Source organism: Numenius arquata, chromosome 5, assembly GCF_964106895.1.
Source record: "Numenius arquata chromosome 5, bNumArq3.hap1.1, whole genome shotgun sequence".
NCBI lineage: Eukaryota > Metazoa > Chordata > Aves > Charadriiformes > Scolopacidae > Numenius > Numenius arquata.
In genome coordinates this window covers 31,079,676-31,099,263 of record NC_133580.1, presented here as the reverse complement: position 1 = coordinate 31,099,263, position 19,588 = coordinate 31,079,676, and the positions used below count along the sequence as shown (strand labels likewise).

The 19,588-nt window shown below is 40.7% G+C and overlaps 1 protein-coding gene across 1 annotated transcript; it reads left to right on the top strand.

Annotated features, from left to right (window-relative positions):
* The first annotated feature begins 10,734 nt into the window (after window positions 1-10,734).
* CISD2 (CDGSH iron sulfur domain 2) lies at window positions 10,735-19,327 on the top strand. Its single transcript, XM_074147326.1, has 3 exons — window positions 10,735-10,949; window positions 17,692-17,903; window positions 18,917-19,327. Exons 1-3 carry the CDS (start codon window positions 10,847-10,849, stop codon window positions 19,004-19,006), a joined length of 405 nt encoding a protein of 134 aa, XP_074003427.1. The 5' UTR covers window positions 10,735-10,846; the 3' UTR covers window positions 19,007-19,327.
* Window positions 19,328-19,588: the final 261 nt, after the last annotated feature.

Sequence of the window (19,588 nt, the reverse complement as noted above, 5' to 3'; positions counted from 1 at the left end):
GTCCACGTCAGCTGCTTTGTGATGGTCCAGCAGAGCAAGCATGAATGGAGATCACCTTGATGTATTGTTAATAGCACTTCACCTCAGCACAGAGAGGGGACTTGAGGGAAAAGCAGCCCAGCCTTAGTTTAAAGGTTAGCGTAGCCCGATTGCGCGTCAGTGTCTGTTTTTCACTTCCACTTGCCTGAGACCAGCCATTTTTACATTTTGAGTGCTATTCTACCGGTCTTCAAAACAGGTGGAGCAACCGAGCACCGCCAACACCAAGCAGCATTCCACACAGGACACTTCGTATGTCTGAGGGGAAAGGGGGGGGAAACAACATGCAAAACATTTCCAAAAAGATCTTCCTTTTTAGGAAAGAAAAAAAAAAAATCAACAAAAAATGAGACATCCTTCTTATTAGTCCATCCGGTAGATCATTATTAGTTCCTGTTTGGAGGAGACAAAACACAACAGCTTCTGCTGCTGGAAAACAAAGCGCTAAGAACAACAACAGCAGCTTCTCCCTGTTTGCATGTATTACCAGGCCTCAATTTTCTCTTCAGCATCTTGCCCAACTTGTTTTTCCTTTAATTATCATAAATCAAGCTTGCAGTCAAATCACTGTTTCATCTGAGCAAAACTCACTTTATTGGGGACCCTTCTGATTCTGGTTCGTGGAGACCAAAAATAGATCACAGAAGAAAGCTGATAAAATAAGATTGTTCCATTGGCTTTTTTTTTTAATACAACAAATAAAAAGGCTGAATTTGCCAACCCAAGTGCCATTATGAGACAGTGAAAGAAAAATAGGTTTGGGGATGTCATTGGGTTCCACCTGATCTGTGTTTGAAATACCAAAGGCCAGCAGCTCTTCCTGTGTAGCTGGGGGCTTCCCACTTTCAAGAAGGACAGCAAGGTCATAATCACAGCCTTTGTACTGTGTGCTCAGTTCTCTGGCTGTTCCATCTGGGACCATTACTTCTCCTTCTCTTAGGAAGATGAGGTAGCAAAACCCTCTCACATCTGGAATCCAGCCCAAGGTCAATGTGTTAGGCAGCAGTTAGCTTTCTAAGGAATATTAGATAAAAGGTAACTTTTTGTTTTATATTCCAGCTTGGCAATTCTTCATCTCCCATTGTTTCTTCCTTGACATTCTCACCGAAACAATTTCCAAGCTATTCCACATTTCCTTTATATAGTAGTGCTTTTTGTCTCGCTGCTAGGTCATGGGGCAAAACACCGAGTCCCTACATAAATCCATTTTAAGTTGCTGCTGCTCTGTGTAGGGAGTCGTTAAGATCTAACATCCACATATGAGTCCCAGTGAAAAGCCTGAGTGCTTTGCTGAATAATAGCATGCTAAGGTTTTGTGGCTTGCACAAAGTTATGTGGGATTCACAAGAATGTAAAATACCAGTAACTTACACTGAGATCAACGGGCCAAATTTCTCCACAAAATCTTCCAGTTTTCAGGATTTTGTTTAGCACTTTTTAGTCTCATAGCGACAACATAGTTTTCTTTCAGTTGAAGATTTTTCTCTTTTCTTGAAATCCTTACAGAAAATAAGAGCTATTTTACAAGAAGAAAGTTTTGACGACATAAAATTGTTATTTTCACGGACCTAAACAACAAAATCTCTGAAAATTGCTACAAGATATTTATTAGTATTCATGCAGAATATTCCTTTTTTCCCCAGCAAAACTACCATTTGATCTAAATAAAAAAGATATTCCTTTCAAGTCAGCAACAGTTTGTGTCAACAAGAATGTTCATTTTCTGTGCTGATTCAGCCCTATGCATATTGAAGCATGAAACTCAGATGAGCATGTGCACGGCGTAATTACGATGCCAATTTTGAAAACCCAAAAGTTTTGTGTCATGCAGTTACTAACTACCTTTGTTTTCTTCTTTCGTATGAATTCTTTACATTCCTGAATAAACATAGATAATATATACATACATGGCAAAATAGCATCTTAAAAGAGGGGTGTGAAGGGCTGAGTAGTAAGTCACAGTTGCTAAAATAACGTAGCAGGCTGAATTCAGCAGGTGAAGCCCCTCTCTGGAGGAAATCAAGAATTTTATCAATTTCAGTAGGCCAGGCTACATCAGTTGGAGATCTTTTCAAAAAGGTGGTTAATGATGACCTACTTTACCCCATTCCTTTGGAGGTAGTTACTTTTCCTTGTTATACCTGTTTTTTGACCCCTCAGGCTGCCCTCACACTGCATGCTAAGTCTGTAGGAGTTACGCTGTTACCGAAAATGACCCAAGCTCTTATGGCAGTTTTCAGCAGTACTTAATTTGGCCCATTGTGTTTACTAAAGGAGACATCAAAGGACTCTCTGAAGCGCTTTCAAGATACGTCTTTTTTTATTACTTTGACATAATTGATTACTAGTCAGATCTGGACCATCCTAATTCGGTTGCTCCTGCAATGCTTGTTCCAGGCTGCAAACGTAGTAAGCAAACCATAACCTTTGAGGACCAGTGTACCTAATACACCATAAAAGTTGCTAATCTCGATAAAATGTTAAGGGTTAATTGTTCAAACAGGCTAGCTAACATATTTCACAAGCTCCCAAGTATAGGAAAGGTTGTTCAGACTTCACAACATGCTGCATTTCCCCACAGAGATCAGCCAGTGTTTCCAGAAGACCTGGGGCAGGGACCCTCCCTAGCTAGGACCCCAAATACCAAATGGCCTGCAGAAAACTACCTTTCTTGGCCTTTCCTCCTACTCCTGAGGCAGTCCTGCTGGTGAATCATTCACATATTTGTAGCTAAATAAGCATTACGTTTCAGCAGAGGTAGTAGGTTGACTTTCTGTCACTCCTCATTTAGAGGCGTTCTTTTTTCTTGTAGAACATTCTCTCTTCCCCTCTCCCCCCCCCCAATGTGTTTTATACAAAATAATGCTATGTTTCCCTGGGAATATTATTACATAGTCTTGTAGAGTGCAGTGATTTAATTGTTTGATGCTGTATTGACTTAATTTAAAATAATGATTTAAGTAAATATGAAAGTCTACAGAAATACTTCAGGGTTATTTTTATTTGTTTGTTTTGTTTGTCTTTGAACTGACAGGAGTATATGCTGTGTATTTAGACAATGGATTTAACTAGCCAACTATCATGTGGTACTAGGAGTCATTTCACTCTTTGTCCTTTCGAGCAACCTCGTCTTTAAAGATTTGGACGATCTTTTCAGTTTTTGCTATGTCCCAGTTACGATGTCCAAGAGCTTGTTAGACCTCAAATATCCAGGTAATTACAGCCAAACATATCTCTTAGAAGGAAGGAGTATTATTCTTGTTTGCTGTCAAACTGTAATTCGGGAAATACTGCTGATGACTTTAAACCACCAATACTGAAATTAGCCAGTTATTACACTGTTCATCATTATGATTAGGGGGCTGGATCAGGACAGTATTTCTAAGAGGGTGGGTTGTGACACACACGGTAGTCATGAAACACGGTCAGGTGTTGACAAGTTGTTGAAAATTTTGCAAATTATAAAGCAAAGGCAGCCTAGCTTCTGCACTCCTGGTGACTTATTCTTCAAGGTCAAGCATTCTTTTCAGCCTTTCAAGAAATATTACATAGATCTGTCACTTTTACAAGCAATAGATGTTAATTCTTTTTTATAAAGACAACGAGGGCTGCAATTTTTTTTGCTTTGGGTAATGGGACATCATCTTAAAAAAAAAACCATGGAAAAATACTGGCTTAAGGAGTTGGTAGTGGGATCCAAGATACTAATTTTCTCATAGAGATTTAAATTCAAGTTAACAAGGAAAAAGATAATTTCTTAGTCCTTCCTGACTATTTGGTGGCCTATGTTAAATGATTTTATGATTGCTGTTTACCTCCCATATTAGAAAAATAAACACTGCTGCAATTAGGCACGGAGGACTTGGGTACTTGGAAACTAAATGACATGCTTACCCTTACATTGCTCAGGATATTTGTCAGTATCAAATCAGCAATGTGAGGGACTATGTGCCGGATCCATTTCTACCATACCCGTTTTCTAAATAATTATAACATTTCTGTCCCTGAAGCTGTCAAAGTAACTCACATGAAAGCGTAAAAAAAAAAGAATAAAAATAATTTAATTCCTCTTAGGGAAGCAGTTTAAAACATTCTCAAGCGTCTTAATAAATTAACTACAGACACCTATGAGAAGACTAATTTTCAATAAAAGACTTTCAGCTCTAAAAAAATGGACAATAGGTACGGTCTTTTCCTAGTTTCCAAAAGCACTCTCCTAGCATGTTGTTCAAGATGAATGCCTCTTAATTACCATGTATTTTTTTTAATTTATTTAATTTTTACCTTTCTCAGTCATTAGGCTTACATTCCTGTAGAGTAAGTTTTGAAAACTTTTGAGGTGATATGTTTATATTCTACTTTTTGCGTTGGTTGCTTTGTCTTCTGATTCAAAGGGAAAAAAGAAACTGATTTTAAAAAAAAATATATTTAACAGGCCTTACAGCTCCCTATACTGGGGTGAAGTACAGAATTTACATAAAATTCTGGCATTATCTTGAAAAGTAAGTGAGGAAGTAACTTACAAATCCTCTAGGGAGTAGCCAACTACCTAGATCCGGAAACGCGCTGTGCTATAGCTGGCCTGCAGTCCAGAGGACAAGGGAGTGCCTGGGAGAAAGAGAAAAAAAAGCATTACTAAGATAGGCATAAAAGAAGCTCTATTAATCTTATTTACCTGCTGTAGTACTACTCCATGTCATTGCCTTGAAATCAAGATAGCCCCTTTCCCCCTGCTTTCATCTCCGCCCATTATACGTGTATTTGTTGTCTGAAATTGAAGACAACATGGTGTTTTGGGTTGTTTTTTTTTTCTTGCTCCGCATTATTCTTGTGAGATGATAGAGAAGGAGTATCGGTTCCTGTCAATGCCAGACCTGGCTAACCTTGAAAAGGGGAGACAGGCTCAGAAATTTCCACAGTGCTGTTGTTACACAGCAGCCTGAGAAGGAATGATGAACTGCTGTTTTAGTGCGGTGTCAGTAGGCATTGTGACACAGGAAGAACTTAGGAGCAGAGTGCAGTCGTATTGCAGAGATCATATACTCTGTCCTCGGCAGGGGAAGCTGGTAGTTTTTCTGTACTATAATTAGCTCCTGCCAACAAATGCACATTGCATCACAAGAATTAGTCTTGTGGCATTCTCACCTTTGCCTTCCAAAATGAAGGAAATATCTTTCAGTGACAGCTATTACGCCAAGGGATTAAAGTACTAAGGAAACAAATATACCCTTAGTTGCCTGGTCAAGGATGTAGTCATCACTGATAGCAAAGATCAATGCAGTTTAAAAGGGAATGGCGAGCGGTCCCTTGCTGAGGATATGTTGACATACATATAGCTTCTTTTCCCTGGAATTCCCATCGTAAGAGAGTGGCTTGTAGTGTTTTGACAGTGATTTTACTTCACGTCTGTTCATTTAACAGTGTGTACTTCCCAGATTATGTCAGCTTTGTCCTCTGTAGGTCCTTTAGCTTAGGAGAGGATATATGTTTCCCATCACTGCAGCTTCCTCCCAGGGGACAGTCTGGGGATTTTGCAGCCTGGTTTATTGCAACAAACCAGGCAGAACCTGCCACAAATCAGTAACATATCTGGTCTTCTACGAACATATTAGTGAATAGTCAGGATACTTGTTCTGATTTGAGTAAAACTGTTGTGAATCAGCAACTCCCTGGAAGCCAGTAAAGTTCCAACTCTGTGCAAGTCTGTATGTGACCAGCGATCGCATTAGTCTGGATCCTCATGAGCAGTACATACTGGATGAGCTACGGAATGTGGATGGGAACACTGGATGATTCATGTAATGCATCAAAATTTAAAACTCATTGCAATATTATATTCACTGTGTTCTTTCTTCTGCATTGTTAGCGTTACTTGGCTGATGTTACTTACAATGGTTCTACATCATACAACTTGTTACTTTCTATGTTTTAAATGAAGGCAGTTGAAATCAGTAACCGAGTCGATATTCATAGTTCCATCTTGTGCTACTTCTGCAAATATAGTAGCTGTAGAAACCACTACTGCGCACCAGTGCTAACCATTGCATAAAAGCAACTTTCCAGCTTGGAAAAAACATACAGCGTAAGTAAAAACAACTGAACTTTATCAGGGAATATCTAGGAAGTTAGCACTGAATACACCTGTCCTTTCTTGAGTTGGGGTTTTCTCCAACTTTGTTTCATACCCAACTTATGGGTAAAGTCTCCCACTCCCCAGCAGTAGTAGTCAGAAGAAGAAATTAAAATGTTAAACCTGTGTCTGAGAGATCAAAGCATGGTATTTTTCTTGAATAAATAAAACCAGTGCCTACTGCTCTGTTCTCTCATGCACAAAGTTGCCATGTTGGAACTTGATCCAATTCTTAGAAATCTTGCCATTCTTCTTCACATTCCTGTTTTCATTCTTTTCACAAATTAATTCTCTACAATCTGTGACAATAAATAGCATTTTAAGACACAGGGAATTTTAAAATTCAACAATAATACGTGCTATTAGTAGGACACTACAGTTACTTAGGCAATTACAATAGCACATGCTTTCAAAATGCAATAGTTCCATTGTAAAATTCTTGGACATTAGTTAGATTATGAAAGTACTATCATGCTGATTTAGCAGTAATTTTAGAATATGAAAATTATGCTATCACAAAATTATCCTATTGATTCTATTATAGATGTGATTTGTCTCCTTAACTCATTTTTCTCTTGAATGCTTTGAATGTAGGTATTTTCAATAAACACCAGCAGAAGCCACTTAAGGTGCCAGGTCTCAGATTCCAGGGAAAGCAGGACAACCTCAGCTTTCTTCTAAAGGCAACTAAGCATCTGGATGTAAAAATAAGAAATGAAAACCTAACCTGCATGCAATGCAACTTGCTTGCACTCTTCGTAAACATAAAATAGAGGAAAGTAACCTTATACATATGGTCTTATGGTTTACGTTTTTAAGCCAGTCTTCTTATTTTTTTGAGATTCAATTATTTAATAGTTGGGTACTGACAGTGCTGCATAACTAACTGATGGAAACATCGCATGAAATGAATCACAGTTCCTACAGCCCTGCTGGGGTGTAATAATTTTGCTTGCTTTGGGGGAAGTGGAAGAGAGAGATCTTTGTGTACAGCAGGAACAGCAGCTAATCAAATTCCATTGTGAAATGACTCAAATACAAAGGGAGAGATCTAGCTTCCTCCCAGACAGAGGCTTGTGTTTGCTCATCACAGAAGCCAGCCCTTTGGTGACAGGATAGTTTTTAGTTGACAATAGTACTTTTGCCTGCTGCAGAGATTATTCCAGGCGCTAAGTATGGAAAATGGCGATGCCAATTCCAAGAAAATGGTTTTAACAACACGAGACAGCCTGTTGATAGAAAAGCTCATTACCATGAAAGAGCGCTGAGCAAATTACTGTGCTACTTAGGCTTGTTTTAGAGACGGAAGGACTGTGTGTCTGCTACCTCAGAACCTTTCATCTTTTATCCTTACTGCTGTGTACTTGGTAAAATAAAATAAATAAATATAATTTATAAATGTTCTTTTCCTTTGCAAATCTTCATGTTCTAGACAGACTGGTAAGTATTATCTCATTTTGCAGCTGAATTAAAGGCACAGGGAAATTAAGCAATTATGGAAGGGTAACGAGGAGTAACACAACTGGCTTCTTTTCACCTGTGCTCAGTCTCTTGGGCCAGGACCAACCAGCTTGTGGATGCTGAAGGCAACTCTTACTTCTACTGCAAGCTGGACCAATGCAATAATGTTGTAGCGACATTATGCCTGGCAGAATGAATTCTGCCAAACACAATCTGCAGCTGCACCATGAACTTTTCTACCACTCTCATCAAAGCATGCATAGTAGTAAGTTAATTGGGCTGGTTCTCTTTTGGGCTGTGTTTTGGGAATTCCATGTAAAAGATGTGAGCTAGCACTATGTAGAACTCTTCATGTGGGCTCCATCTTATCTGTAATATTCTTGCTAGATAAAAAATCCCAGTGACAGAGGATACTTACTGCTGAAAGGAATAATCATATTTCAGTATCGGTGACCTAGGTTTTGTTCAAGTATCTGCGCTCGAGCTTTTTGTGCTGTTATTTTTATTACAGCAACTCCTATATATCCTACCCAATACCAGAGCTTCAGTGGCCATATTCAGCATGAAACACATGAGCAGAGGCAATCTTTACTTTTTAACAGTTCACAAACTAGAGCTAAATACGTAAGAATGAATTATTGCATATTACTGTCCCCTCAAAAGCTAGAAAACTTTCCAGATACCCAACAGTATTGTCATTTGAGGCAAAGTTGAAAAGGATGCTGATAAAATCCTGAAGAAGCAAGCTGCCTGTGGAATAAGAATGTCCACATAAAGTGTTAAACATATGTAAAAGAAGGAAGATGTCACACCTGCTTAGTAAACCTCCTGATGTTGACTGATCTTAAGTTCTGACCCCGTAATGTTGTCCCTGAAGATGGACTGCTGCATAAAACACGGTTCTTTTCTGCAGGACTGACCAAGCCTGCAGCTTAGATTTTTCCCCTTAAGTCCAACAGGAAGTCTGCAGCCAAGTTAGAGAGCGAAGACGCATCTCCTGAGCTCCAGTTCAAACTGGATTTCTGAAGACCGTCTTTTTTTTCCCCTTCAGTTAAGAATCTCATTCAGGCTTCATTTTCTTTATAGTTTTTCCATAAACTATGACTTCAGCCTTTCATATACCAAAACTGTTCATGACTCATATCAACTGATACCTATGCAGACAGGCGAGGCGCAGCGAGAACGGTTCCTCTCTGCAACATGTGCAGATTGCCTAGCAGCGTGCTGAGTGGAGCACTGATCAAAGGCAGCACAGCAGGGCTCAGAAGCTTCACTGAAATGTCAGCTGTGCTCCCAGTATCACAGCCAGCATCCAGAGAAGGCTGGAAGAGCAGAAGGGAGGAGGGAAGGACAGAGGCTCTCAATTTCAATGTGAAGTTGTTTGATTCAGTGCTGGAGGATTTACCTCGTGTATCTTTAGCCTTATGTATTCTTCCCTCAGAAAGCTTCACAAACAAGGTTACATCATGACATCAGATGTGTAATCTTTACAGAATAATCAAGCCTTTTGCTCTTTCATTATCTTGCCTAATAGCAGGCATTTGCCTACATAAGAAAGAATCATCTTAGGACATCAGACAGTCATTACAAGGATAAACTTAGGTGAGGTAGGGAACTAAGATACTCTGAGATCACAGGGATATTCTCACTAGCTAAAGAAGATGATTCATCGGGAAATGTTAATGTAGGGTCACAGGTAGAAAAGTAATATGCAGGCCAGAAGCACAAATAGGCTGGATTTGTTTGTCTTAAACCGAGCTTCCAGTATTTGGGTTTTTTGTCTTAGTTCTTTATGGTGATTTTAACTTTTGGTTATGATTGCCCTGAATTGATCCTTAAAGCAAACTATTGAATTGAAAGAGACGTAGCACTGAGCTTGTATATCCTAGTCAATACTAGGTAAACAGGACTACTGAGTAGATTTAGCTAAAGACAGACCAGTGGGTTCATCTGACTCAAGAAATACCTATAATTACTCTTTCATTTCTTTGCTCAACCCTATTAACTTACCCCAAAACTTCTTAATTACCAATTCCGGTCTGGCATGAAAAGTGCAGTTGATACAGGCAGAAATGGTGTGGTTTCTGTAGACTGAGGGAGAAGAGAGACCTGTGCTCCAGTCAAGATCACATAAGGAAGGAGATACGCCTTCTAGAAGGATTGCGCTGCTTCAGCTTTCCTGAAGATGCTCGTGCTCTGTGCTATACGCTATTACCACTTGATGAATTTACTCATAGTAGCAAAGCATCTTGAACCAAATGGTGCTGGACTCACAACCAAGGGACTAACACAAGAGTTTTCAAGACTGGCTGGATTGTCTCAATTGACCCAGAATGGCTGCATACTTCCCCTTTTTTCACCTGATTACACAGGGGCAATTTTCCATGCCAAAATGACATAAAATGAAGTAAAATTAAATAACGTGCTTGGAGATAGAGCTGCTTCTGCACAAACCACTGCCCAACATGAGTGGGATGGGCCTCTCCCTATAATATTAAACCTCTCACCACTAACTTTATCCTACCTCAGAAGAGTTATGATACCATACGAAAAATATTCATACGAAGAAAAATTTTCAATGTTTCGCTTCAGTATTTTTAAGACTGTCGACACGAGATCCAACTATAACACAACAGGGTGACGACAGGTAATATAGAGCCTATAAATCATAAGCCACGTGTTATTAAAGTCGTGCTCCCTCACCTCCCCCAGCTGTACCTTCAAGCGAGGCCTGCCCAGGCCAAGCCAGGCCCAAGCCACCAGCCGGACATCACCACAGGCCGGGCGCTGCCCGCCCCCACCACCACCCTCGCCTCAGGAGAGCGGCTGACTCAGGAGGCGCCCTGCTGGCTGCCAACGGCCACTCGATGGCCGACCCGCAACCACCGCCGCGCCTCGCCCCGATCCGGCCCGGCCCGGCCCGGCCCCGCTGCCCACCGGGCTCCGCTCTCCCGTCCGCTCCCTCCGAGCCGTAACGGCCGGCGCCGCCCGCGCGCCTCCTGGCGGAAGCAGCGCCCCCCCCCCCCCCCCGCGGCCCCGGCTGGAAGCGCGGCCCGAGCGGAGGGACACCGGCCGTACCTCTGAGCGCACGCGCAGGAGGGGCCGGCGTCGCTCCGCCCCGTGGCGCCTGCGCGGCGGGAGCAGCGCGAGGAAACGCGCGGGTCGCGGCGCCGGGTAGCCCACCCCCCCCCATTCCCCCCCTTCTCAGCGGCCGCCATGGTGCTGGAGAGCCTGGCCCGCATCGTCAAGGTCCAGCTGCCCGCGTACCTCAAGCGCCTGCCGCTGCCCGAGAGCGTCGGCGGCTTCATCCGCCTCACAGGTAGGTGTGGGGAGCGGGGGGGGGACCGGCGGCCTCGACCCCTTCCCGCCCCGCCGGCGGCGCGAGGGGAGCGGCGGGGCCGGGTCGGGCCGGGCCGGGCCGAACGGCCCGCTTCTGCCTGGGCTCCGGCTCGTCCTCTGGGCCTGCCCCGTGTCGGGCTGCGGCTTCCAGGCGGCGTCAAATGTGAGGGCAGAGTGAAAGGAGTACCGGGCTCCTCGGCCCCGGCTCGTTTGCACTGTGGTTTAGATTCCTCTCTGTGCACGTACCAGCAAGGCAGAGGCCGTGCACGTAAGGAAAATGGGATTTTAGCTGAAGGCCTAAAGTACTGCCTCTTCATTTGCTTAAAAGGATAAAGAGAGCGTCTCTACTGATTAAAAAAAAAAACCGAACCTGTTTCTGGGAGCCTGCTACATACACAAAGTCAGGGTTTTTTTTTTATTGTTTTTTTTTTTTTTTACTGAATCACGTTCATAAGTGTTTTCTGGGTGAGGGAGTGGAAAAACTTACTCGTTAATCACAGCCCCATCACAGAGTGAACATAGTAGCAAACCGAAGTGTTCAGTGCCTTTCAGTGCATTGCAAACTGGAACTATCAGAGCCCAGGCTCAGCTGTGGTAATGCAGGCGGACCCTCAAGTCATGTCAAACGACAAGATTAGTTCGGCAATAATAAGTAAGAGGAATGCTCTAACAGAAGCTCCCTGGAAACAGAAAACGTCTTCAAAGTGTAGAATCAACCTTATATGCTTATCTTGCAGCACTAAGCTGTATGACTTTACGAGTGCTGGAAAATTATTTCATTTAGAACAGGCACAATTTATTCAAAACCAGGTTTGAGTACTTTTTTCCCAGCATGTTTACCCTGCTTGTAAACTTGGAGCCCCATTGTCTTTCCCATGATAAGGAAACCCATTTTAAATGAACCGTTCTTCTTTCCCTGCAACTACTCTGTCATCTGAAAATGCTGTTGATTGTATTTCCCTGCTCACTGCAGGGGGGTTGGACTAGTGACCTTTAAAGGCCCCTTCCATCCCAAATTATTCTATGATTCTGTATTTACTGAATAGAGAAATTCAGCTGCTACAAAGTTGGGAGGAAGGGGATACAATAAGCTACAGAAGAGTGTGGCTTCTCCTATTCCTAGCATTTGGCAGTTTCCTACTTAAATCATTGCCCTTTTAACCACAAGTTGTACTTAAAATTTCTTAAGCTTAGTAATGCTTGAGCTTAATCTCTTCTTGCTTCACTTGTCCAAACATATATTTTTGTAATAGATTAATTTGTGCAGTCGCTGTATTTATTCACAGTATATAGTAATAATATAATTTATTCTGAAAATCTCTGGTCAGAACTTTTTTTTTTTAATAGAATGATCAGTGGGGGAGAACTGTTTTGCTGTCATGTTATTTACCCCATTGCCCAGTACTTCCTTGAATTTGGAGGGAGGGCAAGAAGCAAACAACTGAAACCTTAAGTGGAGACCAAACACGTGAAATGTCAGTCCTAAAAATATTAGACAAAGGGAAAAGAAGGTACGGAGTCAGAAATAGCTTTGAGACCTAGTAGGATTTAATAAGCGTACTTCAAGAAATCCATTGCTTCTAGTTCTTAGTGATTTCTTTGACTGGTCTTGTGCTAAGCACTCTAAAAAGGGGCAACAGAGGTATAGTTAAAAATACATAGCTACACAGATAACATTTTGACACTTTTTTTTTTCATTTTTTCAATAGTCACCTAGACTAATACCTGCTGTCATACTTGTATATCTTCCTCTTAAGGTGGACATGAATGAAAATGGAGGAAAAATCAGCAAAACTGTATGAGGTGCTTAAAGTTATGGCATAGAGTAAATGCAACATGGTGAGGCTTTTTGGAAGAAAATCGTAGGACACCACATCCTAGGCACCTAAGTTAAAAAATGGTCCTCTCTTAGTGCTTGAAAGTTGTTGAAAGTCATTGAAACCTCAGTGCTCATTGAAGAGCCTTGTCCTTACCTGCCCTCAGAGCTGCTGTCTGTCTAAAGTTACATCTGAGAAAACCAGACTACTTTAGTAAGTGCTGCCTCTTCTATATTGTTGTTGTGGTCTTAGTCTCTCCTGTCCTGAAGTCATAAGCCTCTAAAAGCAGGGGATTCCCAGTTCTGGGAGTTATTTCGCAGCAGCAACTTTCAGGGTCATATCTATTGAATTACTATTAGTGAAAGGCTCTTAGACAATAGCGAAAATGAGATTAACATTTCTTTTGTGTTTACTAAAAATTACAGAGGAGTATGTTCTCTGGCAAATGACATATCAAAACTGTCAAGCGTTTTTCCTTCTTTTTGGGAGGTGAGAAAAAATACCGATCTCAAAACATTAAAAGTGCATTAGTATTTGTCCTTTGGTAGCATCTGCTGAACTTAGTAAGGGACCAGCACTATAAAAACTTGCTAGTGTAGACCTTGTCTGCAAAGGCAGAGCAGAACCCAAATCTGGAACAGCGTGGTCCTTTGTTTGTTAGCTCTTGTATTGCTTCTGTAACCCATCATTAGCTTCCAGGCAGATGCAACTTCAGTTCCCTTAGTGTTATTGGTTAGAGAAACAACAGACCAGAAGTGTAGGGAGGATCCTTTTGTATAGGATTTTGTATATAGTGTGCTGATTAAAAAGCTTGAGACACCTGTTGTCTGTCATGACTTCACCAAATCACAATGGAAAACTGCTTGCTTGGAGAGAGGAGGGCTGTTAAAATCCAGTGCAGAACTCCTGAAAGTAAAAGCAATGAGGGAGGAAGGAAAGAATGTTTGACCTTGGGTTTGGAAGTGGATATCTAAATTGTCACGCTGCTGCTGCTCAGAAGCCTCATTCAGTTTCTTGTCGTAGCTGCTTTACCCTTCCCTTCTCAAGTTCACTGAAATGAACAGTGTTGTCTCGTGCCGGTGTTGCTTTTTGTCCTGGTACATGTCATTAAAACAGCATAAGTGTTCACCGCAAAATAGCATGTGGTCAGAATGTCAAGCCTTATCTAAGAATCTTGGTGTTAATCTTCTTGCCATAAACATGATGCAGTCCTGTGTGGGCTCTTACGCTTGGCCTACATTTAAGAGGGGCTTCAATGTAACAAGCTGCCAGTCAGGAAGAGGACATTTTTATGGATCATCTTTTACGGTACAAGGGAAAGAAGGATGATACCCTGATAACAGAGTCTTCATAACCCACTGGAACAATGAATTTGTCATTTGTAGAGTGGCTTGCTAACCTACCCATAGCTTTGGCTTTTAATTTATTTAAAGTGTGCTGCGTCACTAAAAGGACTGCCACCTCTCTACCTTCATAATGTCCAGACATACGTCTGCCTTCTCTGAATAAGCGAATAGACATACTAAAGTGGTGCATGGAGTCCTTTGTGTTTAATTAGTGTAGAAATGAGAACACCCTTAAGAGACCCAAGCAAACAACAGAAAACAGTTAGGGTAGAACTGCTTGGTAGTTCTGAAGAGAATGTAATTGAATAAGTAATTTGAATTTGCATGAAAAATTTCATCAGTTTAGCGAGTATACAATCACAGTTCCAATCTTCATTTTGGCTGGTAGCTAATACTTGTTAAAATTTTGGCTTGCATTTGAGCTGTTACTGTAAGAAGCTGCTTTTGGGTCTGCATAGGGTCATTTCCACAGAAAATAGCTAAAGCATGGATCAAAGTGAAGGATACCAAAGGAGTAGTTGGTGAAAGACAAGCAGGGACCACTTGCTTTGGTTTGACTCTCAGTGGCTGGCCAGTCCCTTTTTCTTCACAGTGTAGGTGTTTCTTATTTTTTTGGACTTGTTGGACTAAAAGTGAAGACAACCTCTCCTTGAAAATGTACTGTGGCCTGTGGTCTGTGGCCTTAGCTGCTTGGAATTCTCTGGGCATTCCTGTTTCAGCGATGTTCCTGATACTTTCCAGGACTTATCTTTGGGATTGGTCTCTTCAAACAAGTCAAGTTTGAAGACTAACCTCTTCGATACTCTACTCTCCATTTCTGGCTCCAAAGACTGCATCTTCCCATGCAGCAGAACTGATAAAGAATCTCCAGAATGAATGTAATTGCTGAATTCTGAGTTATCAGCTGTGAAAATAACCAGACTTGTGAATTGCTTCACATCTGCCTCAGAAAGGTATGAATGGCTTCAAGAACACAGGGCAGCTACAGTTGTAGGAAGGTATCATTGCATTCGTTTGGGTAAAGCTTTTCTCCCATCCCTGCCCACCCAGTCCAAAGATCTGTGACGTTTTCTATTTTGTGACAGTATCTCGTCTCTCATGCACTAGAAACATGGTCATATTGATTTTCCAATCTAAAAGTATTCCGGTAGTCTTTTGGCAATAACAAGTCAGTTTGCTTAGTGTACATGTTAGTGTAACAGGGGGCTTTCCAGAGACTCCCAGATTAGACTGTCAAGAAATCATTGGCTAGTGAGGACAAAACTCTTTATCAGCAGTTAGCATGATACAAATATTAAATAATAACCATGATAAATAATATTCTTGTACTTCCTATTCTTGTTTGTTTCTAATTTCCTTTCTCAGAGGTTACAGCTGTTATGTTCCTGTTTCATTTGGATGAACCCAACTAATCATGAGTCTCCCATAGGCATGACTACTGTTCCAATTATTTTTATTTTTTTTTTAATTGTATCAGGGAGTGTCAAGCTATATTGAGATGCCTCTTGCTGGTTATTTGCTGGTCTCTTTTAACGAGGTTTAATTCTTATGCAAGACATTTTGTTTTTATGTGCCAATCTTAGCCCAGTTGTATTCATCACACAGTTGGTAGGTGCCCTGCTTCTGATTATGGTGCAGCTGTTGGAATGTGTTCTGTCTTGGAGTTCGGAGTGGCTTCGTAGAGATCCACCTCTTTGCCAACAGTCAGGTTAGATATTCAGTTTGGAAATTTTTTTCAGTGACCAAATATTTTTCTCTTTTCTAAAGTATGTTTCCAGTCAGTCTGTCACATAGGGTCAGAAAGTGCATTTGGATTATCACTGATGGGCTGTTCTGGAACAGTAATGATAGAAAAGACAAACAGGCACTGCTGTCCAGGAAACTCAGTGTTTTGTGTAACTGAAAAAGTTAAGTATCTCAGTGTTAATTGTTATCTTTTAGGGCTTACAGCTTGTTGGGGGAACTGAGAAAAGAGCAACAGAGATTAGCCTATTGCAGCGACTCATAGCAAATTCTTTCAATTCTTGTGCATAGGGACTACTGCAAGTGCAGGTGTGGAAAGACTCCTGAAAGTTCTTGTGGTGCGTTTAGCATTTATACAGTGTGGTGCATTCCCAGATCAATGCAGGAAGTGTAGATTTCATTTCAAAGGCTATAGAAAGCTCAAAGAACCTAAAACTAGTCCCACAAAATATTTTCGTTACATAGTGTACTTCCAGAAAATTCAAAATTATTAAGAAAAAGCCACTGTGTTCTAACTGGAGAAGTATTAGCATGAACATGTGCTCTGTTATTACAAATAAAATCAAGCTATGGAGAATAATATAATTTATGAGAGCTACAACCTACTTAGCATCCTTAACCTGCTCTATTGCATTTCCTTTCTTGTATATCTTAATCTCGAAAAACAAACTGTAGAAAAAAATTTTGCTGTTCTGATCCTAAATCATTAAGAGGAACCTGATTAATCGTGTCTTGCCTTACAAAGTGCTTGTGCAGCTGTTTGTGTTCCAGTTCATTACACTTTGTTTCTCACTTAAAAATATTTTTAAACTCTCTTCCATTTCTGTATGAGTGTTTAGATTTAATGTATTCTCCAGAAATTTACAAAAATGCTCTCTCCTTTGTGGTACTTAAATTTCACTGGAGTATTGTTACAGCATGTTTTGCTGGAGAAGGGGATCCACCTTCTATATATATAGATCTTATGCCAGGTGCTGATGAATTTCTTAAAAAGTCCAGTAAGTCTTTCTCTCACCAATATGTCTAAAAAATGTATAATGATGTAGCAAGGCAGCTAAGTTTGCAGAGGATACTTCAATCTTACCTGTACTTAAAAGAAAATCCTCAGCTTGGTAAAAAGTAGTCTTCTGTGGCTTGACTTACCTTATCTCAGGACTCTTTCTTTCTCTGTGTATTGTAGAAACTGGTTGCAGATACCCGAGCAAACAGAGCTCTGAAAAATAAACTAAAAAAATTAGTGAAGGTTTTGCTAGTGCTTATCTAGTAATCCGTATAATTTCTACCAAAAGTTTCTAAAAACACTAGGAACAAATAAAATGAGGAAAACTTCAAGAAGCTAAAAATCTGAAATAAACAATTAAAAATTGAATTATAAAACATACCGAATTGTTCTTCATATACAGAATGTTAAGGTACCTGCATTGTATATACTTACCACATGTCATCGTACCCAGTTTGCTAGTACACAGTGCTGGTTTCTCTCAGGTGAGCAGAACCTCTGTAATTTTAGGGTTCCTCATTTCAGTACATCTTTGGTTTGTTTTGGCATTGAGTCATCTTCTAGAGTGTTAAAATTAAACTTCAGATGAAATTCCAGGAATCAAATTTTTGCTTTGGCTACAGTAAAACCCAGGTTTTAATCTGGATCATCGTTGTTCTTAAGACTTACCCACACAGTCTTGTTTGCCCTCAGAGCCTTGCTGACTGAGCAACTCCATTCCCTACTATAAACCTAAATCATTTGAAAGTAGCTGGTGTTGCACCATAATGAAGTGGTGCCAAGAGCCCAATCTAAATCCCACCCACCTGTCTTTAGTTTCAGAGTGGCTGCGGTTATTGCCTTTCCTGGGCGTGCTGGCCTTGCTCGGTTACCTCGCTGTTCGTCCGTTCCTCCCCAAGAAGAAGCAGCAAAAGGATAGCTTGATTAACCTCAAGATCCAGAAGGAAAATCCAAAAGTAGTGAATGAAATAAACATTGAAGATCTGTGCCTCACTAAAGCTTACTGCCGGTGTTGGCGTTCTAAGACGGTAAGACACTTTATGCTACGGTAGGATTAGAGGTTGAAACTTGCATATTTTTATCCCTGCTTCGGTGGTGAATTGCTACACATTGACCTGTTGCTTTTCTCTGGAGGTGGACATGTTTCTGGCTTTTAAGAACAGCACAGTTACTATTTTTCTCCACTGTAAACCTATCTACATGCAGAAAGAAACTCTAGAAACTTGTAAGAAACGTAATAGGGTTTTTCCTAGAAACACTTACGGAGTGACCGTCTGTGAGTAGATTAAAACCAAGCAAGATTTGTTTAGTAGTTGGAAATACATTGCAACTAATTAGAAGATAACTATTTTTCAAAAACAATGCTTAGAAAGTTGTTCATATTAGAATAAAAGTAAGGCTGGTCCTGTGTTGGTGAGGGAGAGCATATCCCCATCTGGTCCGAGCAGCCAGTAGATGACTGGTTTGGATGGTCAATATCCCCCAAATCAACTAGACGTATGTAAGTATTTAATCTACCCTTAATTTATTTTGAATGCCCTGACTGCACTCTGGTTTTGTCTTCTCTGGACCAAATGCTTTCCTGTTTTAACAAAAACAACCTGCCCTGGACCTAAACCCTCTCGGCCAACTAATCACTTCAGCAAAGTATTTCAGTTTTCCTTAAAACCATACTTTATGGTTGCAAATGATTAAATCTATTAAGAGCACTTTTACTAGTTCCACAATAAACCTTAAACCATTTGTGGCTGTGACGGCTGCTTTGCTTGCTGTTCTTTCATGGAACAGGCTTTGTCCCTAACTTTGTGTCTAAGAACAGCTATTTTAGGACCTCACAAACTTAGTTACCTGTTAGCAGTGGTTTTTTTCCTTAGTAACGTGTCCTGTGTCTGATAGGAGGTGGGGTTTGATGTTGAAATGCGACATAGTAGAAGAAACTAACAACATTATAAAAATGCTCTAAACGTAGGGAGAAGTATAAAAATCACCATGCAATTGCTGTATAGAGTTATACTAATTCCTTATGTATGTTTTCTTCCAGTTCCCTGTCTGTGATGGCTCCCACAACAAGCACAATGAATTAACAGGAGATAATGTAGGTCCACTAATACTCAAGAAGAAAGAAGTATAGCAGATGCTTAATCCACTAGATCATGACTGATAACAAGTCTTTTTATACCGTTGTAGTTGCAAGGGACAGCATTTTATTATGTGATTGGTATGATTTAGTCTAATGATTGCTGTAGATTTCTTTTTGGAATAAACTGCATTTAGACAGTGCTAAATCTGTCACTGTTTTGATATTTTATTCTGAGAAGAATTACGTCTGCTTTGTAAAACTGTAAAGTAACTATCCTTGTAAATAAGTCGTTTATTTCAACAGTAAAATGACTTCCCACAATGAAGCTTTTTGTTTTATAATACAATTATAAAACTGTCATAATTTCCAAGTGACAGAAGTGCATCTTTCTGTTGGTTTTGTTCTACTGAGAAACCATGTTTTGTTCCGCTTTTCAGGAACAAATTTAAGTGGGGGGGAGGGTAAAGAAGATGCTAAATTATTCCTTTATGAATGTATACCTAAAGTGTATCACTGAGGGCAGGCAGGATAGCAATGTCGAGTTATGTTGGGTGAAGGTCTGGCCTGTGCAGTGCCTAAGTGGGCAGTTTGTTTGTCTCATACAAAGCAGCCTGGCTCGGACAAACCCCACAC